This window comes from Panthera uncia, chromosome C2 (assembly GCF_023721935.1).
Source record: "Panthera uncia isolate 11264 chromosome C2, Puncia_PCG_1.0, whole genome shotgun sequence".
Classification (NCBI taxonomy): Eukaryota; Metazoa; Chordata; class Mammalia; order Carnivora; family Felidae; genus Panthera; species Panthera uncia.
In genome coordinates this window covers 150,552,109-150,578,994 of record NC_064810.1, presented here as the reverse complement: position 1 = coordinate 150,578,994, position 26,886 = coordinate 150,552,109, and the positions used below count along the sequence as shown (strand labels likewise).

Here is a 26,886-nt window from a genome sequence, read left to right as displayed (position 1 = left end):
GGAACGAAAGCAGCTGATTGACAATGCAGCATGAGTACTGGGGGCACACGCCCAGACTTGGGCCCCGTGCTGTTAGATGATAAGAAAATTCTTATGAGCAAGAGTCAGTGAGAAACAAGCTATGCCAAGGAAACATCCACCTTGTGGATGCAGGAGGCCCGTCTGAAAGGTGCTTTCTGCGAACCTATGTCTCACCTCCCTTGTCGCTTGCCTGCGACCCGCTGTGAGGTCCTGTTGTGGGTTGAATTGTAACACTCCTCCCTCCCCCTCCCCTGAAAAATGTTGAAGTGCTCACCCCCAGTACCTCAGAATGGGACCTTATTTGGAAATAGGGCTGTTGCAGATAGAATTTGTTAAGATGAGGTCACACGGGACTCGGGCGGGCCCTAATCCAGTAAGACTGGTGTCCTCTATGAGAAGATGGCCATGTGAGGACACAGAGACAGGGGAGCACCCTGTGAAGGTGGAGGCAGAGGTCACAATGCTGGGTTTCAAGCCAAGGATTGCCACGTGTCACCAGAAGCTCGAGAGAGGCATGGGACAGATTCTCCCTTGGAGCCCTCCAAAGGAAGCAACCCTGCTGACACCTAGCCTCCAGAACTATGAGGGAAGAAGGTTCTGTTGTCTTAAGTCACCCAATTTGTAGTACTGTGTTACAGCAGACACAGCAAATGAATAGAGGCCCCATTACCTAAGGTATCCCCAGTACATTTCTGTTCTTAACACTTCCTGTGGCCAATGGCTTTAGAAGGCTCCAGGATTCAGTCTCTCCTCCGACCATGCCCTTCCCTAGGGGGTGAGGAGTCCACTGGCCCAAAGAGACATGCCCCTCCGGAGCCCACACCTTCCTTGTAGACCAAGATCTGAACCATAATTCCCAGCCCAAATGGCTCCAAGCCTTCTTTCAGCGTCTGCCCAGGCCTGGTTCTTGACTCTGTCCTTCCAAGAGTGCACCAAGCTCCCAGTGCACACCCAAAGGGCAGCCAACGAGTGGCTGTTTGCCAGGAGCATGGAGAGCTGCTGACAGAGCTCAACTTGTGGGCTGGGGTGCCCACACGCTGTGATGTGTACTTCATCCTGCGGGGCAGAGGTGAAAATAGGAGGAGAAAGAGAGCAGGCTTCAGGCTGTGGATCTCTATTTGTACCATTGCCCTGGCCCCCGCAATAGTTGGCGTGAACCTATCACTCTCACGCTCCCAGGCCAGGAATAATGTCCAAGGAATGGGCATGATCCTTCATCGCTCTCTGCGCTCCTTGTGTAGGTCTTGGCCGCAGGAATGGACTGTCCCCTCATTTCTCCTCCTTTGCTCTGACTCATCGCTCTGCGGAAGGTGGGACCTCTGGGTAACCCTCTACACAAGCAGTAAGACGACCAAGATCCAGTTGTCCAGCTAAGGCTGCTTGTGGTTTGCCCGACCTCACTGAACTCTAGACACTTTGAGGAACTAATGATGTATAGTTGTGATTCTGCAGCCCGATATGGCCTCTCGACCCACCCTCTTCCATCTGGCAAACCCGCAAGTCCCTATATGACTCATCTCTGTCGTCACCTCCCATGTGAACGCCTGGACTGACCCATCCACCGAGCCCAGGCCTCTCCATTTTCAACACTTCCTGCTCACTGCATGTCTCAGTGTTAGCCCACAGCACATTGCTTTGGAACTGTTCACTTGTCATCTACCACTACACTGTGAACGCCTCCAAATCTACGGTTTCATCTTCTTTATCCTGTGTTCCCAGCTCCCTGGCACTCAGCTGACAATGCTTGAGGAGTGAATGAACAAACAGTACACATCGGGAATGAGAGCAGTGTCAGGAAGCTTCTGGATACACAGCTGACCTTTTGAACAACACCATTTGAACAGTGTGGGTCCACTTATGTGCAGATCATACACTATAGCACTGTAAATATATTTTTCTCTTCCTTATGATGTTCTTAACATTTTCTTTAAAATTTTGTTTAATGTTTATTTATTTTTGAGAGAGAGAGAGAGAGAGAGAGAGAGAGCAAGCACCAGTGGGGGAGGGGCAGAGACAGAGAGGGAGACACAGGATCCAAAACAGGTTCCAGGCTCTGAGCTGTCAGCACAGAGCCTGACGTGGGGCTCGAACTTGGGAACTTGGAAACGGTGAGATCATGACCTGAGCCAAAGTCAGACGCTTAACCCACTGAGCCACCCAGGCGCCCCATTATTTTCTTTTCTCTAGCTTACTTTATTGTAAGAATAGAGCGTATAATACCTCTAACATACAGTGTGTGTTAACTGACTGTTGATGTTATCCGTGAGGCCTCTGGTCAACAGTAGGCTATTAGTAGTTAAGTTTCGGGGAGTCCAAAGTTATTCGTGGATTTTCGGCTGGGTAAGGAGTCGGTGCCCCTAATTCCAAATTGGTATCTGTGACAATCCGTTCATTATCAGAGCTTGGGAGGTGGCCAAAATAATGTTGAGCAGCACGGGCAAGGACTGGGAAACCGACTTGCACTGTGGGAGGAGGAGCAAAACCAGAACAATCCTGGAATGAAACTAACGGCTCAAAGGACGGAAAGCCCTCGGCGACTCTGGTGGTGAGGATGCCGGCAGTAAGGCGACACATGAAACAGAGTGGCTGCGATGGGGTGGTCTCACAAGAGAACTGTAGGGTGCAGGGGCAAACGAGGTGGTAGGGGACAGGAACTAGAAAGTGCTTCCAGCACCTTCTGACGGCCACCTGGAGCGGCGCCACCCTTGGAAAGGGTTTTGTTTCCTCCCATGATAGGATGGTGCTGCTTCGTTTCCCCAGCTTCCTTCCCCGGACAAGCAAGCCCTCCTTTCATTTCGGTGTGCCGCCCCCGTGAGGCAGGAGTGTGTAATTACACCACCAGGCGGCCGGCTCGGGCTTCACCTCCAGGCAGGCGGAAACCGTGCTGAAGCCCCGCCCTTTTACAGATCCAATTTCAATAACGTGTAAATAAATATCACACAGATTGCTCTTTACGTCAACTGAGGTCAAACAAAAGGAAGACCACGCGCTACTCATTTCACAGTCAATCATGGGCCTCCCTGATGCTAATTCCTTGTCTTGTGTCGGCCTCCCAAGCAGTCTGTCCTAAACCATTTGGAGACAGAGGTCTGTCCATGAAGAAAAAACATCTCTGCTCAGTGCATTTATGTGAAGATGATACAACATGTTTGTTTAAACCTCCAGAAACAAGTGAAACAAGCTATCCCAAAAAAGACAAATAGCATATGATCCCACTTCTGGAGGCACCTAGAACACTCAAATTCCCTAAGGACAGAAGGTACAATATTGGCTACCAGGCCCTGAGGGGAAGGGAAAGGCGTCGTTGCTATTTAATGGGTATAGAATTTCTGTTTGCAATGATGAAAAAACTCTGGAATGAAATAGTGAATGTACTTTATGCCGCTAAATTGTACATTTTAAAATGGCTAAAATGGAAAATTCTATATTATGCATAATTCACCACAATAAGGAAATGACAGAAAGCTCATCTAACCCTATTAACATCAGACAACACAGAATTTAGATTAAAAAAGCATTAGAGGGGCGCCTGGGTGGCTCAGTCCATTAAGCGGCCTCTTGATAATTTTAGCCCGGATTAGTGAACTCACAGCTGGTGAGTTCAAACCCCACATTAGGCTCTGTGCTAACAGCATGGAGCTTGCTTGAGATTCTTTCTCTCTCCTTCTCTCTGCCCCCCCCCTCAAAATAAGTAAATAAACATTTTTTTTTTAAACATTAGAGAGGGACATTTCACTATGATAAAAGGTTCAAGGGGCACCTGGGTGGCTCAGTTGGTTAAGTGTCTGACTTTATCTCAGGTCATGATCTCACCGTCTGTGAGTTCTAGCCCCGCATCTGGCTCTGTGCTGACAGCTTAGAGCCCGGAGCCTGCTCCAGATTCTATGTCTCCCTCTCTCTCTGCCCTTCCCCCACTCACGCTCTGTCTCTCTCCCTCTCTCAAAAATAAATAAACATCAAAAAAAATTTTTTTTAAGTTTCGAGTCATCAGGAAGAATTAGCAATATTAAGTAATTAATTTAAAATGTGTATGTGCTGAATAACGTCCTTCACATGTGTAAAGCAAGAGGTGTCAGAGAAAGAGAAATTCACAGTGCTGGTGGGAAATTTTAACGTTGTATCACTAGCTGGTAGAACAAACAGTCAAAAATTCTCCTCAAATCAGCACCAAAAGCCATGTATAAGGATGTTTACAGCAGCTTATTCACAATAGCCCCGCACTGGAAGCAACCTAACTATCCATCATAGGTGGAATCGTGTTGGATTCATCCACTAGACATCGGTGTAAGTGGATGAACCATTGCTACATGCAACAACACGGATGAGTCTCAAAACATAATGTTGAGTACATGAGGTCAGATACAAAATACACTGTAGAATTCTGTTTGTGTGAGACTCAAAGATAAGCAAAACTAGACTGTGTGTTTAGGGATGCGTGTTTGCATAATAACATTATTTTTTAAAGGCAAGCATTAGTTCCATAAAAGTCAGAATTGTGGATAGCTCCAAGAGGAAAGGGCAGCTCTATCGTCGGAAAGGGGCAGATGAGTTGAGGGTAGAGGTATGGTGTGGACTTGTAGGGTTTGGCCAAAATGTCATTTTATGGCCTGGCTGGTGGTTGATAACAATCCATGAAGATAAATATTTGTGTTTATGCACCTTTCTATATTTGTGTTCTATTTCACAATTTGTAAAGCGTTCAATGAATTAGTGAAGCACACCTTCAAGGCCTGCGGGAAAATAATTTTGAACCTGGAAATCTGTACCTACCCATACTAGCTATCAAAATGGAGACCTAGGGGAACCTGGGTGGCTCAGTCGGTTAAGCATCCGACTTTTGATTTTGGCTCTCATGGTTCGTGGAATCGGGCCCCCTGTCGGGCTCTATGCTGACAGCATCTAGCTTGTTTGGGATTCTCTGTCTCTCCCTCTCTCTCTCTGCCCCTCCCCCTGCCTCTCTCTCTCTCTCCCTCTCTCAAAATAAATGAATAAGTAAATAAACTTTAAAAAAAAAAGATTGAGAACTAAAACCATTTTTATACCTGTAAAGACTCAGAGATAAAATGGCTTATCTACTATTTAGTCTTTGTGAAGAAGAGAATTAAAGATGTTGGCAGAGAAATCAAGTGTGAGGTGCACATAGAAAACAAGAAACTAACATAGAAACTAACAAGAAACATAGAAAACTAACCTTGCTCATCTAATGAAAAGAAATCTCAGGATGATAGCTTGCAGCAGGTTTTGAAAGAAATCCGAAGGTCAATCACCTCCAAAGAGATGTCCTTAAGAAGAATTCTAGAGTAGACACTGCACTATTTAGAATGAAAAAGAAACTATCAGGGGTGTGATGAAAAAGTCTTTTACTTCTCCCAATGAGAGGGAGGGGCAACAAAAAATTCCAAAAAGACAGTAAAGTTATGACCTGTCTTCGAAGCAAACTAAAATGTGATATGCATTTGAGCAACTGTGGTTGGTAGTTTAAGAAAAAGAATTCATCTGATGATTTGCTAGGAACATCCTCCTTTGAGGAGCCCAGGGCTGTAACATTGTAAGCATAGGAGAAAATGTAGCTAATCATGTCATAGCAATTGATTATTTGTTATTTTAAAGCGTGTATCATCACCTCGGTACCAGGTATAGGGAATAGTTCTGATTTCTGAACAGAACCTTCTAACCCCGGGCTGGATGGCCAGAGGCACTAGGAGGTAGAAGTGAGATGAGGGATGGAGGGCTGAATGGGGCAGAGCTGAGAGAAACTGGTGAAAATTGACAGAGAAAAAGCAAATAGTTTAAGAATAGCATCTAGGGGCGCCTGGGTGGCTCAGTGGGTTAAGCGTCTGACTTTGGCTCAGGTCATGATCTCACGGTCCATGAATTCAAGCCCCACGGCAGACTCTGTGCTGACAGCTCAGAACCTGGAGCCTACTTCAGATTCTGTGCCTCCCTCTCTCTCTGCCCTTGCCCCTCCCTCTCTCTCTCTCTTTCTCTCTCTCTCAAAAATAAACACTGAACATTTTTAAAAAAAAGAATAGCACCTAAATTTTCAAAAGTAACCACTGGAACAAAAACCAATGATCCCAGAGGAATAGTGACACACGAAGAAGGAAAGGAGAAACGGCGTGGTATGGATTCTCTAAGTCTTTATTTCTTTTAATAGGCAATAAAGGGATAATGTGGACAGTGGATCAGTCGAGTGCATGATATACGGTGATTCATATGCAACCAAAAGAACCAGTATAAGCAAAAGCCTACGCGCGGTTATTACCAGAGCATAGCCGTGTGGGAGGAGAGCAGTGAGTGGGGGCACCGAAGCTTTTTGTCATTATCTTCTGGCAGCTCCTGATTTTGTTTTTAACCATCAACAGAGCTGAGAATGCAGAGTGAAAGGGAGTATCTGGTGAGGAGGTGCTGCGTCTCTGTGCATGCTTGCTTTGGATGTGTTCGTGCCCGCTGCCCGGCACCGCTCATTAAGTAGGCTCCCGTCGCCAGGGAAACCAGCTTCTCACTGAAGCCGAAGATAATGCCGCAGGCCCGCGGTTCACCAAGCACCCTTCCTCTTGAGCCCCGCCACCTTCCTGGCCCGTCGCTTGCCCCTGTGTGGCGCTGTCCCGCTGCAGGAAGCTCACACCTGCTCTCTCTCACGTCCCGCTTTGTTGCCCGCGACACTGGCTAGGGGGCTGCACCAGCCAGCGCGACCTGCTGCCTGTGTTTTGTTGCAGGCAGACCTGCTCGTTAGACATGAGCAATGGTTGTTTTCTTTTTTTCTTTTTCTTTTCTTTTTTTTTTTTTTTTTTTTTTTTTTTTTTGAGCAATGGTTGTTTTCTAAATGATACACGTCGCAGCCCAGAGAATAGTGTGAAAACCACATTATTTTTTTTTCAGCCTTGCTTCACGGGCCCCAGGAGCAGAGGGAGAGAGCAGAGAGAAGATATTTTTTTTAATGTTTTATTTATTTTTGAGAGAGAGAGAGAGTGTGTGGGGGGGGGGAGGGGGGGGGGGGGGGGGAACAGGGGATTCAAAGCGGCCTCTTCTCTGACAGCAGTGAATCCAATGCAGGGCTCAAACTCACAAACCATGATTTCTGGGCCTAAGCCTAGTCAGCTGCTCAATCGTCTGAGCCACTCAGGTGCCCCAGAGGACATTTTTTAAATACTGTTTATGATATAGTATAAATAATATATAGTAATGCACAGATGCGAAGTATACAGTTTACGAGTTTTGACAAATGTGTACCCCCATAGAACTACCACCCCCGTCAAGATACAGGGTATTTCCATCAACCCCTGTAAGTTCCTTCTTGAACCTTTTTCGTCAATAACACATGCACACACACACACACACACACACACACACACATTTAACCCTTACTTTCACCTCCCTGCCCTCTCTGCATCCCTCCCTCCCCCACCGGCTCTGATTTCCATCACGATAGTATCACCATCATTTAGATTCTTCCATTCTTAACTTTCATTTAAATAGTTATGTTCCCTTTGGCCTGACTTCTTTTGCTCAGAGTAGCGTTGTTGGCATTCATCCGTGTTGTTATATGTATGGGTATTTGTTGCAGATTAGTCTTTCATTGTAGGAATAGAACACATTTTGTGTATCCATTTCGTATTGATGGGCATTTGGCTTATTGCCAGATTTTGATTATTCTGACTCAAAGTGCTATGAATATTCCTTAACAATGAACATTTTGGTCACATATGTTTTCATATCTCTTGAGTAAATACCTAGGAGTAAAATGGCTGAGTCATGGGATAGGCTTACATTTAACTTTCCGGAGTATTTAAACTTGATTCTTTTTTTTTTTAAGATTTTATTTTTAAGTCATCTCTACACCCAACGTGAGGCTCCAGCTCAGGACCCCTGATCGAAAGCTGCATGCTCTTCTGACTGAGCCAGCCAGGCGTCCCAAACTTGATTCTTTTTTTTAAATTGTGGTAAGATACACATAACATAAAAGTTACCATCTTAACTCTTTTCTAAGTTTATTTATTTATTTTGAGAGAGAGAGGAGGGGAAGGCAGAGAGCGGGAGGCGGAGAAAGAATATCAAGCAGGCTCCACGCTGTCAGCACAGAGCCTGACACAGGACTCAGTGCCACGAACCGTGAGATCATGACCGGAGCCGAAATCTAGGGCCAAACGCTTAGCTTAACCGTCCGAACAGCCCAGGCATCCCCCTATCTTAAGCATCTTAAGTATGTTCACATCGTTGTGTAAACATGACCGCTGTCCATCTCTGGAACCTTTTTCACGTGGCAAAGCTGAAACTCTACATCCATTAAATATCCCTCAGCCTCTGGCACCCATCTTTCTACTTTCTGTCTATGAACTTGACACCTAGAGTAGAATCAAACAGTATCTGTCCTTTTGTGACCAGCTATTTCTCACTTAGCATGATGTCCTCAAGGTTCATCCACGTTGGACTGCATGTCAGAATTTTTTTCTTTTTTAAAGCTGAGTCACATTCCGCTGTATGTATATGCCACATTTTGCTTATGCATTCATCCGCTGTTTCCACGTTTGGGCTGTTGTGAACAACAATGTTATGAACTTGGGCCTATGGATATCTCTTCAAGTCCCAGGTTTTCCTCTTTTAGAGTACATACTCAGAATTGGAACTACCAGATCATCAGATATTTCTATTTTTAATATTTTGAAGGACTGCCATATTGTTTTTTATAGTGACTGCATCATTTTACATTTTCTCACCAAAAGTGCATCAGGGCACCAATTTCTCCGCATCCTTGCCCAACACTTATTTTCCGCTTTTTTTTATAGTGGCCATCCTGATGGATATAAATGTGATTCATTTTTTAAAATCTCTTTCTTATGGAGTCTTCAAACATACACAAAAGATGAGAGACCTTCAGGTGGCCACGCATAAGCTTTAACAATTATTGGCATTTGGTAGCAGGCAGAGAAGAACATACATTCTCTAAAGTGGCTGACCGTGGAGGCAAGCAAAGATCTATTTGGAACTACCAACTAAGGACGGTGTTTTTCAGGCTGCCTGGATAACTACTGTCTAGTCTCTCTGCCCGTGTTCAAGAGATGGGATAACAGTCAAGCATACTTGGTAAAGGAGCAGCAAAGAAGGGTTACAAGCAAGAGGCCATAAGGGAACCCTCACCACCATTCTTTATATTCCAACTAACAGATGATTTTCCTTTTTTAGGAGACTGAGGTTCTGATTTGTCTTGATGACTCATGTGATCTACCAGGGGGACCCTACACCAGATGCCCTAGGTAGTACTTAATCTGACAGCAGTCATGAGCTGGTAGGCTTGCCTGGTTACACGGAAACTCGAGGAGCCCAAGCTAAGCACAAAAGCCAGAACTCATTTCTCCATCAAGCCATTGGCTTGCCCTTGATTGACATGTTCATGCTTGAAGAAAGAGCCAGTATCCTTTTGAAAAGGAAACTCCTAAAATGAGTCCCTTGAACACCTGTAAGAATAAACCAGCTATCCCTGAGCTGGGACTTGCCGTTCCTCTGCCAGAAAATTACGGGATCTGGAATGGTAGTCACCCCCTCCTGTTAACTATATTTTCTAATTTTCTGTTTTCCTGACTTTCTGGCATCTGGGTCCTTCCTGACCCAGGAGAGGCCCCAGGGTAGCTAATCCCTACACATAGCAAACGACTTCCCTTTGAGCATGCCTGTCATCTGTAAAACAACCTAATCCAGAGTCTGTACTCTGGCCCCCCTTCCTCCATCTGGTGCTTACACTCGAAGAGACAATATTCTTCTGCCCTAATCATCCCCTGGCCAGGTACTAGACAACTAGAGAGAGCCCCCATATCCCATATTCCCAGCTGAGATTATTCAAACCAGCCAATCCTAAACCTGCTCACCCTGCCTTGCTTTGTCTCTCCCATGGAAACCCTGCCTATGCTCTCCCCTCATTCCTCATAAATCCTGACCTACCCTGGTGTTTCCCCCTGTGCCCTACATAGTGTGGAGTGCCCCCCTTCTTGGGAACTGTGAATCATAAGTTATCTTTTCAGTGACAGTCATCTCCTGATGTGTTGATTTCACCGTATCTGAATAGTAACAAAACTTGCATTTTAAAACATCCCAGGGGCGCCTGGCTGGCTCAGCTGGTTAAGCATCTGACTTCGGCTCAGGTCACGATCTCACAGTTGGTAGATTCGAGCCCCATGTTGGGCTCTGTGCTGACAGCTCGAAGTCTGGAGCCTGCTTCTTCGGGATTCTGTGTCTCCCTCTCTACCTGCCCCTCCCCCACTCATGCTCCGTTTCTCTCTGTCTCAAAAATAAACATTAAAAAAAAAATTTTTTTTAAACATCCCTTCTCCACCCTTAACTTCCCACCCAAAAGGCCAATGAACTGGACAGATCCATTGCATGTTAGCTCCTCCATGGAAAAAAAAGTCAGTGGAAAGACCCCTCCCTACCTAGATGTATCCCACAACATTTTGTGAAGTATAGACTTTGAACTATAGAGTTAAAAAAAAAACAACTATATTTTTAGAAAAAGTTACTTGAAGATTTACCCCCAATGAGAGAATGAACAAACTGAATATTTTCCATTTTCAATATTTCAACGTTTTGTAGTTTCTAAAATGCAAGTTTTGCACTACTTTTGCGAAGTTTATCCCTAAACATTTTGTTCTTTTTGATGCTATGAAGTTTGTTGAGTGTTTTAATCGTGAAAGGATGTTGGATTTTGTGCAATGCCTTTCCTGCATTGTGTGGTCTTTATTTTTTTATCTTATTAACATGATATATTATGTTCATTGATTTTCAGATGGTAAGCCAACCTCGCTTCAATGGGAAAAATCTAACTTGTTCATAGTGGACAATTCTTTTCATATGTTGCTGCGTTCAACTTGACAGTATTTATTTGAGGATTTTTGCATCTATATTCGTAAGGCATATTTGTGGTTTTCTTCTGATGTCTCTGGTTTTGGCATCAAGGTAACATTGACTTCGCAGAATGAGTTGGGAAGTATTTTCTTTCCTTCTATTTTCTGTAAGAGTTTGAGAAGAATTGATATTAATTCTTCTTTAAATGTGTGGTAGAATTCCGTTGTGAAGCTATCTGGGCCTGGGCTTTTCTTTGTGGGTAATTTTTTGGTTATTAATTCTATCTCTTTGCTTGTAACTGGTCTATTCAGATGGTCTATTTCTTCTCAGGTCTATTTTAGTAATTTGTGTATTTCTAGGAATCTGTCCATTTCATCTAAGTTATCTAACTTATTGGCATACAGTTGATATAGTGTTTCTTCATAACGCTTTTTATTTTTATAAGTAATGTTCCCTTCTTTCATTTCTGATCTTAGTAATTTGAGTCTTCTCTTATTTCCTTCGTCAATGTAGCTAGAGGTTTGTAAAAAAAACAAAAAACAACAAAAAAAAAACTTTCTCTTAGGGAAAAAAAATCAGAAACAAAATGACACACTGGGTAAAAATCTGTAACCTCTATCACAAAGGACTAATATCCCTAACACATAAAGAGCTCCTAAAAATTGTAAAGGCCAACAGCCCAACAGAAAAATAGGCAAAAGGTTTGAACAGATGGTTCACAGAAAAAAAATTACAAATAATCATTAAATATATTTTTTAAAAAACTATTCTTTCATAAGAGAAACATAGGGGTGCCTGGGTGGTTCAGTCAGTTGAGCGTCTGACTTCAGCTCAGGTCATGATCTCACAGTTTGTGAGTTCGAGCCCCACGTTGGGCTCTGTGCTGACAGCTCGGAGCCTGGAACGTGCTTCTGATTCTGTGTCTCCCTCTCTCTCTGCCCCTCCACCATTCACGCTGTCTCTCTCTCTCCCTCTCAAAAATAAATAAACATTTAAAAATTTTTTTTAAAAAGAGAGAGAAGCATAAAGTAGAGGTACACCAAAACACCATTTCCTAACCATCAGATTGGAAATAATCCAAAAGTTTTACAACTTTTGTTTCTTCTAAGACTGTTAGGAAACAGATATACGTACATTGCTGGTGAGGATAAAAAACAAAGCAACTACCAAGGAGGAAAATATGGCAACATCTAGGAAAATAATGAACGTACTTATGCTTTAACCTAGAAGTTCCACTTCTGGATCTCCACCTCAAAGTTCCACTGACAAAACCGTGAAATGACCTACACACAAAGTAAGTCATGAGCCCATTCTTTGTAAAAATAAAAGACTGGAAACAATCTACAGGAGTAGTTGAATAAACTAGGTGCGTTCACACAAAGGAATACTACATAGCATTAAAAAGAATGTGGAAGAGCTCTTTTGTATCCATTTGAAGCAATCTCCAAGATAACGTTGTTTGTATTGTTCATTTTACAAAGTGCCAAAGAGAATTTAGATAATGCTGTGTCTGGTCCCTTTGGGGCTGCCATTTTTTGTACAAGGGATTGAGATGAAGTATATGCCCTCACAGAGCATGGGTAAGGAATTGGCTGTCCTGGGGAAAACTCACAAGACCAGAGTCGGCAAAACAAAGACGCGTACATCGTGCAGTCTCTCCATCATCCCATGGACAGGGGTACCAGGGCCAGGGCATCTGCTGGACAACAGTGTATGTTCAAGGAGTTCTGTTGGAGGAACCCCTCCCCGCACTGGTTCAAGTGGTAAAGTGATCTAAACAGTCTGTTCGATACCAGGCAGTCTGGGATTGGATGTGCCAGTGATTCACAAGGGTTGTCTGGGAAAGTCACTTATCCTGCACCCAGGGACCTTGAAGCCTGTGAGATTTTACAAATCTTTTTTTTTTAATTTTTTTTTTAACATTTATTTATTTTTGAGACAGAGAGAGACAGAGCACGAGCCAGGGAGGGGCAGAGAGAGAGGGAGACACAGAATGTGAAGCAGGCTCCAGGCTCCAAGCTGTCAGCACAGAGCCGGACACAGGGCTCGAACTCACAGACCGCGAGATCATGACCTGAGCCGAAGTCGGACACTCAACCGACTGAGCCACCCAAGCGCCCCTTACAAATCTTTTATGCAGGAGGGGAGCTACAGGTTGCATGAGAAGCTGAGCTTAGGTGCTATGCAGTAAGGAGTTTAATTATGTTAATTATATCTCAACTTTAAAAAAATTAACCTTACCCCAAAAGAGGCCTGGCCTTCACCCTTGGCTTCTAGGAAGTGATCTTGAAACCCTTGGAACACTATGCCTGATAGGAGTGTCTTTGTTTAGCAGGGGGCTGTTGGTCAGGCCCAGTAGTCTAACAATGCACTTTAGTTGTGGGCTTTGAATCACACCCAGAGTGACTGGAGACTGGAGAGTGAGACCAGCCATGTAGACAGTCAGTCATGCTTATGTAATAGAGCCCCAGTAAAAACTCTGCACATTGAAGTTCAAGTGAGATTTCCTGGATGACAATGCTCGATGCCTTTGGTCACACATCAACACCAGGATAGTAATGCATCCTGATTCCATGGGAAGAGCACAAAGGAAGCTCCACGTCTGATACTTTGCTGGATTCTGCTGCATATGCTTCTTCCCTAGACTGATTTTTGTATGTATCCTTTCCCTGAAATAAACTACAATTTTGAGTACAGCAGCTTTCAGTGAGTTCTGAGTCCTTCTAGTCAGCACACAATTGAACCCAAGAGTTAGTTTCGGGAGCCCCCCCCCGAACTTGTTTTTGTCTCAGAAGAGAGAGCAGTCTTGTATGGAAGGTATCCCTCTAATTCTGTAGTTGGCTCTGACTCTTCACAGGTGCTATCATCCCATCAAGGAGAAGGACGAGAAGCTAGCTGGTTCATTTTCTAGACAATCCATGGTGAGAACACAGGGTTAATTTCAAGCAGTCTTACCTTGCATCACAAGGAAAAGGGTGAAAATGAAACATCATACAGTTTTATCTTCAGAAGAAATACTTCCTTTTATATATAAAACATAATATCAAATAAAAAATAAAAAACAATCTTAAACTTGTCCCAAAATGAAACCAGTAAAGTTAAATGAATATCAAGTTGATGACATAACCATACAAACAAAAACAATGATTTCAATGAACTTTATTTAAAAAAAAATTTTTTTTTTAATGTTTATTCATTTTTGAGAGACAGAGAGAGACAGAGCACGAGCAGGGGAGGGGCAGAGAGAGAGGGAGACACAGAATCTGAAGTAGGTTCCAGGCTCTGAGCTGTCAACAGAGAGCCCAATGCGGGGCTCAACCCCACGAACTGAGATCATGACCTGAGCCAAAGTCAGACGCTTAACCGACTGAGCCAACTAGGTGCCCCTGATTTCAATTAACTTTAAATTTTTTTTAATGTTTATTTATTTTTGACACAGAGAGAGAGAGACAGAGCATGAGCAGGGGAGGGGCAGAGTGAGAGACAGACACACAGAATCTGAAACAGGCTCCAGGCTCTAAGCTGTCAGCACAGAGCCCGACGGGGGGCTCGAACTCACAGACCGCGAGATCATGACCTGAGTCGAATTCAGACGCTCAACCGACTAAGCCATCCGGGCATCCCTGATTTCAATTAACTTTAGAGCACAGTCTTTTGACTGTACATTCTTAGAGGAATATACTGTAAAGGCAATTGTAAAGACAACTAGAACTGCACAGAAATCTCACCTTCATTTGAGAAGTCTTAATCTTACTAGCGTTAATATTACTAAATTATTTAAAATGTTATTTTGAAAGAATTTCATGTGTAATGCAGGTAAAGCAAGTAAGTTACTATGATAACTTTTAGAAACAAATATTTTCAGCATAAAAGAAATGAAATATTAGTATAAGATCAAAGTTAAATAAAAGTTAAATACCAATTCCGCAATGTTAAGTTAAAACGGAAATACTAAGGGGCTTCTGGGTGGCTCAGTCAGGCAAGCGTCCAACTTCGGCTCAGGTCACAAACTTGCGGTTCGTGAGTTCGAGCCCCGTGTCAGGTTCTATGCTGGTGGCTCAGAGCCTGGAGCCTGCTTCAGATTTGTGTCTCCCCAGCTCCCACTTTCCTCTCTCTCTCTCTCTCTCTCTCTCTCTCTCTCTCTCTCTCTCAAAGATAAAGATTAAAAAAATTTTTTTTAACATGGAAATATTAATATGGCCTTAAAGCATGTATTTCTTAGCTCCATGCACCAGAAAGCCCCAGAAGCAATGACAGCTAATAACAAGCAACACCAACAACCTAATGGTGATCTCTCCAACCATTCTCTACTCAAGGAACTGGGACTCCGAACCAAGTATGGATAGGGATAGATGAGCCTGGAGCATCTTACACAGAAAAGCATGGCAGCTATCAAAGACCGATGGGATTGTGGCAAAGGACACAGGAACCGACTTGAAGAAGCTGCCAACAGTCAAAGATGAGGCATCATGAGCATGAAAATAACTGCAAACTGAAACAATGAAGTCTTCAAGTTTATAAATAAAAGGTTTGATTAAAATGCAAGAAGTCTGCAAGTAAAAAACCAAAACCAAATGAGTGAAACAGAGACACCAACTCCTAACTCTGAGAATTAGCAATTAAAGAGGAAGAATTATGCATTTGTTGTCCCTTCAACAAGTATTTGGTGCAGGCCTACTAGGGCCAGGCACCGAAGTCAGTACTGGAGATTTCATCAGTAAAGCAAAGTAAATTCCTACCCTTGCAGATCTTGTCTGTGACTCTTTGGCATGCAACTGTATTTCAAGGTAACTAAATAGTCCTCATTATTAAGGAAACGTTCTGCTTTACAGAAGAATTCAGCTCATAAGTGTAGAAAAAGTGATAGAGTTAAAAAGGCAACTATATTATTGTTATAAGTCCTAATGAAAGATGGATCCGGGAGACAATGACCAGTGGACCAAAGCTATCAGGTAAAACACTGGGAGGGAATCTGACAGAGGCAGGATGAGGCTTCGACCCTTGAAACCACTGACCAATCCTACCATTACTAAAAATGGGCAGGCCAGGGACACCTGGGTGGCTCAGTCTGTTGAGTGTCCAACGCTTGATTTCAGCCCAAGTCATGGGATCGAACCCCACATCAGGCTCCGTGCTGAGAGCGGAGTCTGCTTAAGATTTTCTCTCTCCTTCTCTCTCTCTCTCTCTCCCTCTGCCCCTCCCCTGTTCGCATGCATGCACTCTCTCTCTCAAAATAAATAAACATAGGAAGAAAGAAAGAAGGAAAGAAAGAAAGGGAGGGAGGAAGGAAGGGAGGGAGGAAGGCATGTATAGACCAAATCCTGCTGTGAGGCAGCAGGAAGCTCACATGACCATATTTTCAGTATTCTAGCTACAACAGTCCAACCTAAATCAAATCAAGCCTCTAGCATGAACTGCAAGACCCCACAAAATATGGGGGATAGAGGAACAACTGGAACAGTACAAGGAAGAAAACAGATCAACGTGGCACAGGGACAGTCCATACAGCAGCAGGCCCGGCTTATTCAACAAGATAATGGCAGGAGGAAATGGGAAGCATGCAGAGGGACGTCTCTGGATTAAATGAAATTTACAAGATGCAACAACCACATACAGTGTGTGGACTTTGCTTGGATCCTGATTTGAAGAAACTGTTCGTAAAAAGTCCATCTTTAGAACAACTGAGGAGAACTGGATGTGAACTAGGCATTAGTTTTTGTCAAATAATTAACTCAGTGTGACAATAGCGTTGTAATTATATGAAAATGTTCCTGGTTTTCAGAGAGGAAATAAGAACCCCAGTGCTAAAGGAGGTATCTCAGTGGTGCGATAGCATCCACATCAGTCAAATGAGAATTTGAGTCAACAAAAGCCATAAATAGAGGCCTTAGAAATTTACTCTATATTGATACTAGGTTTGATGTACAATGAAGGTAGGTTAGTTATTAAACCAAGTTTAAAAATATTCAATTCAAGGGCATGGAAAAAATAATCAAGGGGAATAAAAGAATACAAAAATAGGAAGAATGAGTTAAAGAAAATAAAAGCAGAAAACAACACGTTAGAAAATAATAGCACTGAAATACGCACCGATGTAACACAGGAGCAAATTAATTGAAAAGGACAAAAAAATAAAAATCTGTAGTGAGGCTAATTAAGAGAAAGAGAAAGCCCAAACATTTGGAATGAGACAAGAAATATAACCAGAGGTACAGAGGAAACAAAAGAAAAGTGTTCTGAGCCACATAATAAATTTGAAAACCTTAATTTAATGGAAAATTTCCTAAGAAAATCCAAAAAAAAAAAAGGGGGGGCACCTGGGTGGCTCAGTCAGTTGAGCGTCCGACTTCGGCTCAGGTCATGATCTCACAGTTCATAGGTTCGAGCCCTACGTTGGGCTCCGTTGACAGCTCAGAACTTCAATTCTGTCTCCGTCTCTCTCTCTGCCCCTCCCCTTCTTGTACTCTGCCTCTTCTCTCTCTCTCAAATATAAATAAACATTAAAAAAAAAAAAAAGGAGGCTTTCATTAAGTGATTGTTGGATGACAGCTGAATTTAATTCCCCTACTTGGTTTCCATGAGATACTCATATACTCATAATGATACCCTTATTTGTTTCCCTTTAAGCTAACACAAGTTGGTCTCTTACAATCAGAAAGCCCCACCAAATACGGTAGCGGACCCTTCCCTTCGTAGCCATCACTCCACTCCAGGTATATGCACCTGGCCTCAGGGAAAAGACCACCAGACAGCACTGCCATGGTTCGTGCCCGGAATGTTGAATTGACATATCAGGAGACCGGGTCAGTGGCCAGTGGCCCTGGAGTGGGGTGGTGAAATAGCCAGGAAGATGTACAAATCCTGGCTGGCAAAAGTGGTAAGAAAGTTCAGAGAGGCAAGTCAACAATAAAGGGTTCTGAGAGAAGCTCATATTCTTTAAAAAAGTTCTTTTCCCCCATCCCCACTTAAATTGGAGTGTATTTCCCTCCCCAGTAGTCAAAACCCGCAAACTTTGTGGGGTGATGAAGTGTTCATTATCTTGATTGCGGTGACTTTTATGCATTTATGTCAAAACCAATCACGTTTTATACTTTAAACTGTGCAGTTTATTGTACTTCAACTATGTATTAATAAAGTAAAAATATGTGGAAAGACCTTAAGTCAATTTTGTTATTTTATAATAATCCATAATGTACCAATGGTACCATGTGTAGGAGGCCCTTTGCCATGACTGTGCGATTGTGGATTGTGCTTAGTATCAGCACTTCTTTATTTATTCCAGTGTCTTCTCACCTCCTCCACCCCCAGCTCCCTCCTATGCCTCATGGAAGTGAACATGTAAATAGTAAAATAGAAGAGTAGTCAAGTTGGTGAACTCTCATTCATAATCAGTAGAAGTACACATTTCTTAAACTTATCGGGGAACTTGTACATTTTAATCTTACCCTCTAAATCCCTTACAGGGATTGTAACTTATTTTACACTTTTATAATTGTGAATTATTTTACACTAACAGTTCAATCATAGGGCAAATTTGCCTCTTACTCCCTACAGAAGTAGTAATTGGTTGACACACACCAGAGTTATGGCTTGTTAAAATTATCCATGTAGATCACAGCCACTTTAAGGACAGGGTCGAATCATGTATCTTGATTCCCCAACTCAAAAGGCAGTGTCCAGTACAGAGCAGAGTGACTGGGGAAAGGTAAAGGGATTGAGGATACGACGGAAAACAGGGTAGGAAGCAAAAGGGTACGTGTGGGGGCAGATCATGCAAAGCTTTGTAGACTGTGATAAAGACCTTGGATTTTATTGTAATTATACTAAGCCATTGGAGGATTTTGAGCAGAGGAATGGCATGGTCTGATTTATATTTTACAGTAGGGATCACTCTGGTTGCTACATGAATAATTACAGATAAGTATGGAAGCAGGGAATAATATACCAAGAGAAATGGGTGCACACGATCACTGAAAGACAGATACGAAAATGTTTATAGCGACTTTATTCATAATAACCACAAACTGGAAACAACCAAAATTTCCATCAACAGTAGAATGGAATTTTAAATTGCGGTAGTCGTACAATGGAATACTGCACGTAAGTAAAAAATGCTGCTACATGCAACATGGATGAGTCACACAGTAGTGAACAAAAGACCCAAGAGTACATATAATTGTTACATTTACACGAAGCCTTGAAAAGACAAAAGTAATCTACGGTGATCAAGGTCAGAGTAGTGTTTATCTGTGTGCGGGAGGGACACAAGGGCATTTGTTGGGGTGCTAGAAAGGTTCAGTATCTTGATCTGGGTGATGGGTTCAAGGGTGTATATAAAAATCCACTGAGGCATACACTCAACATTTACACACTTTACTGAATGTTTCACCTCACTAAAAAAGATTTCTAAAGAAATTATATAAATGGAGACATAACCATGTGTTAATCTAGTGTTGTCTTCCAAATATTTCTGGTTTTCCTTTGAGGCACATGGAAGACTTAACACTATTCCTCGAACTTTGGTGTGGCCATGGGATTTGTTTTGGTCAATGAAAGTGCTTTAAGGGCCTGCAAGTGATTTGCTGTATTCTTCTCATTTCCCAAAATGAACAGCCACACCCTAGATGGTATCTGCTTGGTCAACCTGAGTCTCAGAGACTCAGAGCAGGGATCAGTGAGCATTTTCTGTGGGGTCACACAGTAAATATTTTAGACTCAGTGGACTATGCACTTTGTCACAGCTATTCAATTCTGCCATGGTAGAGCAAAAGCAGCCACAGACATAAGTAAATGGGCAAGGCTGTCTTCCAGTAAAACTTTATTTACAGCAGCAGGCAACAGGACGGATTTTGCCTGTGGACTGTAGTTTGACGACCCCTGACCTAGAGCAAAGTCCCTAGACAAGTTGCAAGAAAAAAAGTTACGTGAGGCATTGAGATTCTGTGGTCGTTACTGTAGGACAACCTTACCCATCCTGATACAGAAAGTGGCTCCATTTTTTAAAAACCTTAACGTACTACACATTGGCTTAGTTGGGAGGCATTCAGGAAATTGCTACTGGAGGATGGGAGAAATAAGTTACGTAGGGGCAATTCACGTTGTGGAGTGGTCAAATTGTCCCTTGGGAAAGCATGGAAGGCACAGAATCTTTCTTTATTAAAGGGGGGAAAAAAAAGAAAGAAAACAAAATGTTTTATGGTTGTTGTTGGCTGCATTTGACAAAATGTACAAGGAAGAGATGAACTCAGAATTCATCAAATTGCAAGCAGAAATGAAAGGGGTAGAGTTCACAAGTTGAAGTACTTATTGGGTAGGATGAGGCTACTGCTCAATTACAAAAAGATAAAAATGAGAAATTGTTTAATCCAGAAGATTAAAGAAACCCATGAAGACCCAGTTTCGCAGCAAGGATCACTGGATGACCATCACACCTACCGTTAAGGCCTCTGGATGAGTTAATGTGCCACAGGCTAAAAGTCCAGCTAAGTGAACACTGGTTAATCCCTTAAATTAAAATGACTCAAGGAAACAGGCCATGGTTATAGTTCTTCCACGAATCCCCAAAGCCCCAGTTACCCAGAAATTAAGTTCAGAGGCACATGAACAAGAAAGCAAAGAAAAAGAGTAAATCTAAGTACACCTTGACTAGATGTCCCTCTTGGGTCACCTCCCTTGGAGAAGTGATGAGGACATTCCGCAGGCAAGATGGCAAGATATCTAGTGACCAGAAATACCGAGTCATTCCTCTAAAATTTTATTAAATTTACTTACTTTTAAATCCCAGAAGAGCCAGAAATCATCTGTAAAGGAAAGTAGCAAGTAAGTAGTATGTCATTTTCTTCTAGGATTGACACATTATAAAAGGAAAAAGGATATTTCAAGCAGCATTATCTTCTTCTGATACCGAGTAGAACTTTTTAATTACCCAAGTATTGTTTTAGTTCACTAAATGGTTGCCCAATCTTTTTCATCTAGGTTCCTTTGAAGTCTACCTATGAAAACTAAAAATAGTAAACTAATAATACTTCTAAATAAAGGAGGTAAAGACTCAATATTCCATAGATTTATGTGAGTATACCTGTGTCTGAAACCTGGCCTCACTTCTGGTTTCCTAGGGCAAACTGCAATTTAAGTTTGTTTCCTCGGCAACACTCACATAGTAAATATTTGAGCCGCATGCCAAGCACTGAGCTAAATTCTGGGAATTCAGCTCTGTAGTCACAAAGAACTTAGTTTCATTTAATTTGTAATACGTGAATAACAACTACCCAAGAAGCGGGCTAAGGCAGGAGGACCTCGGTGAAGGTCAAATGAGACTGCAAAAGGGCTTCAAAGATCATAAAACACTACACACGTATTTATTCATCCAAACATTTATTGGAATGCCAGGCATTGTGCTAAGCACTACATATAGAACAGCTAGCAAGGCACAGTCCCTGCCCTGGTAAAGCTTACAGTCTAGCAGTGATCAAGAAGTAGCAGCAAAGTGTGCTAAGTGTATGATTAGGAGAAAAGGGTATTTAGAGAGTGTCCAGTGGGGGCACCTAGTCTAGAGGGCATCTATGAAGGCTCTTAGTCTAGAGGGCATCTACGAAGGCTTCCGAGAGCAAGTGGTATTTAAACTGAGACCTCAAAGACGAGTATCAGTTGTATGTTATCCTACATAATGGGAAAAGCAGTGGAGAGATATGACCAACTATGTCTTTTGGAACGATCTGGCTGCAGTGTAAAAAGGGATCAAAACCAGAGAAAAAGAGACTCGACGAGGATGCTGTTGCTGTATTAAGGTAGGCTGATGGCCTGAACTGGAGAAGTGAGAAAAACTTTAGAGACAGTCGACTTAACACCAAGGTTCCCGTGAGTGGATGTGATGGATGAAGAGTCACGGGCAGGTCAGGTTTTGGCTTGGGCTATGACGACTGATAGCAGCCACGCCATCTACTGAAAGAGGGAACATAAAAGGAGCAGGTTTGGGGGCAAGATCAATGACATGCCATGGTGTCCATGAGACGGCAGAGCAGACTTAAGTTAGCAATTTGATATATGGATTAGGAAAGGCCTTGAAAGGAGATAGGAATTTAGGAATCGTTTGCACATAATCGGTACCTGAAGCCGCGAACAGAGATGACAGCAGCTAAGGGGAGGTACAAAACGGTAGCTCTAAAACCAGATTTTCACATCACAAGAACACAAACATGGACGGGAAAGAGGACCCACGAAGGAGACTGAGAAAGCATACCTGCAGATGGGATCTACCCCCGAAGCAAAAGTAAACCAGGACTTCAAGGAAAAGTGGTCAGTGGTGTGAGAGAGGGCAAGAATGTTGACAAGGATCTGGCTGGCTAGAGCAGTTTGGCGCTACAGGAGACTGGGAATACAGACACATCTTTTAAGAACACTAGGAGGAATGGGAGATATATAGGGACATAGGGCTTTTAAAAAATAGTACTTATTTTAACTACATTCACTGATACAACAGGACCAGTAACAACTATTTTGTAAAAAAAAAAAAAAAAAAAAAAAAAAAAAACAACTTTTTTTAAAGACTGCCATGCAGTTACAGAATTACTTAATACAGAAGACAGTAATATACACACTTTTTTCTTTTTTACAAACAAGACTAGTTTATAGCAAATTCTCTACTATTTAGGGTCCATTTTAAATCCTTAGTTTATATCTCCCCCCCACCCCCGACTCAGTACCTACATGATGCAAACTAGTTTTATTACCTTAAGCAAAAATATATAATGGAACTTCACAAAATGTACAAGACTTCAATATTTGAGGAACCAGGGTAGGAAAGCAGAAGCAGGTCCTCCAAACATTTTTTTTTTCAATAAAGCACTTGCCGTGAAAGAGAATACTCCAAACTAGTGGGAAATTACCGGTAGATTTTTTTTTGGGGGGGGGGGGGGGGGGGGTTTTTTTTTTTTTTTTTTTTTTACTGCTGTTTTTCCAGATATTTTAAGCTTATTCCCTGTTAATTAAAATCTCAACTTGACCATTCTTGATTACTAGCTTGTAAATACTTGCTTTTCTGCTCTAATTAAACAGAATAGAGCCCTTTGATCTGGTTCAGTATAAATCACTGACATGTAAATGCTATTGTGAGCTACCAGAACCTATCAAGGCCTTTACCGCACTTTACCAGCCAAACCTGGAATGTTGGAATTAGTCCCTATCAAATATCATCAGTTTGCCAGATTTGCCCTTTCATTCTGCTTCTACCGGTAATTTGCCCTGTCCCTCAAAATAAAATAATCTACAATGGGGGGGGGGGGGGGGAGGGCTGTCTACTGGCACTTTGCGAAGGATAATTCTCCATTGTGCCTGGCTGTCCTATGCACTGTGGGGGCAGGGGGAATGCCAGCAGAACCCTCCCAGTGAGTCTGAGAACCAAAAAAGTCCCCTATGCTTTCCAACAACCCCTGGAAAGAGGGGTTACTGCTTCTGGTTGAGAACCAGGGACACAATTTTGGTTCCTGGGCTTTTATGGCATCGATTTTGATTGCTCAGGCATCAATTCCTTCTAAATCCTTGGTTGTATCCTGGTTCGATGAATTTGCTGGATTAGTGACCATAGAATGTGTTACAAAGGTTAAGACAGGACTTTAGCACAAGTTTGCAAACTGTACTTGAGAGGACCTCTAAGTTGGGTCCTGCCTTTAAATCGTTTTATATATTTGGCTTCACTGTAAGATTTTCTTTTCACGGTTGACATAAGTTTGAAAATGACTGTTTTAGCACAAAGCAGATGTCTCACTAGAAATATGGAATTGCCACAATCTGTTAATAAAGCTGCTTCTTGAAAGTTAAATATTTCTACTTGTGCACTATCTTAAATACAGAACGAGTGGGACAGTTTCAAATTCTATAATAAATCCACTTCCGGCAGCTAACACGATCTGAGATCTTACCACTTTAAACTAAAGGGTTTCCTTTGAACAGGGTTTCTTTATGAAGCAGTTAACCCATGCATAATAAGCTAAAATACCTCCCACCTCCTGATCCTGGAGGGCAAAAATCTTATTCTCTCATCCTTTTTTGACAGGGTCAAACTTCTATCTGGAGTCGAAAAAAGAATTACTAACGGGCAACCATTAAGATTCTATACTTACCGTAGTCCTTTAATAGGCAAGCTGACAAAACAGCACCCAAGTGTGAAAAATTCAGGGGAAATCCCCAATAATTGGTTAGTCTGATCTCCAAAATGCAGGAAGCCTCCTGAACCAGCAATTTAAACATAATTCTTACTCCTCTGACTAAAATTTTGATTATTTCCCTCTAATCATTGCTAGGGCTGGTTGCGGGGGGGGGGGGGGGGAGTTGAGGAGGAAATCTGTCAATATTTACTTAGGACTCAGAAAAATGTTTAAAAAAAAATAGTCTCACACTTCGATAGTTAGACAAAATACCTCCCCCGGATGTACGCTCTTCCTTTTCAGAAACTTCTGAACTTGCTACGTGAGTTTCTGCAAACTGGCTCAAACATACATTTATGGGGTTGATAACTTCAGATCATATGCATCAAAATTTTAACACTTTGTTCAAAGGAAGAGCTAAAACTTCTTCAAAACACCAGAAAAACAGACTTCTAATTCAACTCGCGTTATCAGTACTGAATTTCTTTAGAAACAATCATAAAAGTAAAAGACAATGACATTGTCATTAAATTAAATTTTAAAAAAGGTGTTTGCATGTGTCAGTCCCATGCTGCCTCTTGAGATGAAAAAAACAAAAACAAAAACAAAAACACCTCTGTCAGAAGAATCTGAATGGTGATCAATTTGGATGAGTAAACTTGGTGCTTTGCCACAATCCAAATTAGTTAACTTGAAAAATCAGGCAAAGGTTTGCTTTCAGAATCAGACTCTGAGCGTCTCAGTGTCGTACTACCAAGGCCTATGGATTGGGTTCATTTCTTCCTCTCACAAGGTCATCCCAATGCGGCTCTATTTCAGTTGTGGCAATCCTAAACAGGGCGTGGAGATGCTCATCTGTCAAGGGTTGGCTCAAAGTGTGTTGGTTTCGAGTCAAATACGAAAAAGCCTTTTCGCAGATTTCATTGCTATCAAACAAGGATGCCACCTTACAGGCAACCCCTTTGATAATTGGGTAAGATTCGGCCGACAAGCCAGCATAGAACTGCCCCAGGTCTTTGACTCTGTACTCATTCCAAAGGTTAGTATTTGCCTGAAGTTTCGTTAGCTCCACTCTTACTGAAATAGGTGCATATTCAGGCTTAAAATTAAAAGGATTTGCAAAAAGTTCCAAGTCCTTTTTAATGAACCTGAGGTCCTTGAAATGTCTCTCAAATTCTTTTTGCAGGCGACAGATCACCACCTGATACCTATCAGGATCAAATATTTTTTGTTCTTCTTTAAGATGCTGTTTAAGCTCATCGACAACTTCTCTGAAGGCCGCAAAGTGTGTTAGGTTTTTTTCTTCAATGTGTCTCTGCAGTAAACTCAGCTTGACTTCAAAGGTACAGATATGGTCAAAGGCAGCGGCAGCAAAGACTTTACTAACTCTCAACAGTTCACTGAGTTCTCGAAGATGGTCCATGATATCCACCAAGAAGCCAAAGTCACAAAGCCACTGCTTGTCTGTGAAATGGACCGTGGTGGCCCCTATCGAAACCAAGAAGGCTTCTATCTCTTTTCTCAGGGAAAATATCAGTTTTAAAGTTTTCCCTCTTCTAAGCCAATTGTTCAGGCATCGTCCGTTAACCCTTTCGCCATGCTCTGATTCAGATTCAGTGAGGAGAGCCTGAAATTCGGGGCGCCTAACGCCTCTGGTCTTAATCAAAACTATCCACTCAGATATCGTATTTATGATCTGGTTAACGTCTACATCGTAGGAGCTCAACAGTTCCAAGTGCAGAAATCCTGAATAATGGATAACATTCCAACAGTTGGGGCTTACAGCCTTTTCTCTCATGTATGACACCAGCCCCGAGTTCTCACCAATCATCCTCAGCGTGTGGGTCGTGGTGAGTCCGACCATTCGCTGCAAGCTAAGCCCTGCCGTCTGCAGGGCCTCGAGGATTGCCGCCATAAGGGCCCCAACGCTGAAGTGACGGGTCAGGTTGATGATGGTCAGAAGCTCTTCTTGTACCTCCAAGTCCTGGCCCACGCCACGGACAAAGACCAGGAGGTAGTTCTCATAGGCCACAAAGGCCTGGTCGTCCAAGGCAAGGGAGTAGGCTTTAAAGTCCTTGGCTCGGTTAAAAAGCTGACTGCGTAGATTCTTGTTAATGTTGAGGACCCTCTGCCGCGTGACCTCTGGCGATAAATCAACGCCATCCAGAGCGCTTACGTGTTCGGGCAGCACATCCCTCAGCAACACCTCCATGCACTGGTACACAAAGTCCCCCTCACCCCAGCCGCGACCCTTCAAGGCCAAGAGGCGGGCGAGCCCGAGGCCTGCACGGGCGGCTCTCTCCTCGGGAGTGAGCGGGGTGACCACGGGCAAGTCGCCCTGCTGCAGACGCTCCACCAGGGCCGCGCGCTCGCCCTCCGCCACATACCGCTCGTAGTAGTCGTGCTCGGCCTCGTAGTGGCGCCTGACATCGCGTTCGCGGGTGGCTACGACGAGGCGGCGACAGACCAGGCACAGGGCCCCTTCGCCCTCCGGAGGCTCCACCACCAAGTAACGCTGGGTCCACTCGGCCCGGAAAACCCGAGACTCGTCGACTTCCATTTTGCTCCTCTTAGGCGTCATAAACATCCTACTGCAGGCCGCAAGGAGAGGGTCGACCTCCGGGAGGCCGCAAGGAGAGGGGAGGAGCGGGAGCAGGAGCAGGAGCAAGCACCTCCTCCGCTCTGCGCCAGATCACCCCAGCAGGGGGACACCAACCTCCGGCTACGGCACCTGCACTCCTATTGGCTGGAGATTTCGTAGTCCCTAGCCCAGGAATGAGCCAATGGGAGAGTGGACAGCGCGCAGGCGCATACCCTTCTAGCCAGTGGCCTGAAGGGCGCTGGGGCGGGACCAAGTGAGCCGGGCACCGGGGGGACTTAAGAAATT

General features: G+C 43.2%; 1 protein-coding gene across 1 annotated transcript; it reads right to left on the bottom strand.

Annotated features, from left to right (window-relative positions):
• Positions 1–18,845: 18,845 nt before the first annotated feature.
• EPM2AIP1 (EPM2A interacting protein 1) lies at positions 18,846–26,709 on the bottom strand. The gene has a single exon (XM_049629046.1). The coding sequence runs from the start codon at positions 26,584–26,586 to the stop codon at positions 24,760–24,762; it is 1,827 nt and encodes a 608-aa protein (XP_049485003.1). The 5' UTR covers positions 26,587–26,709; the 3' UTR covers positions 18,846–24,759.
• Positions 26,710–26,886: the final 177 nt, after the last annotated feature.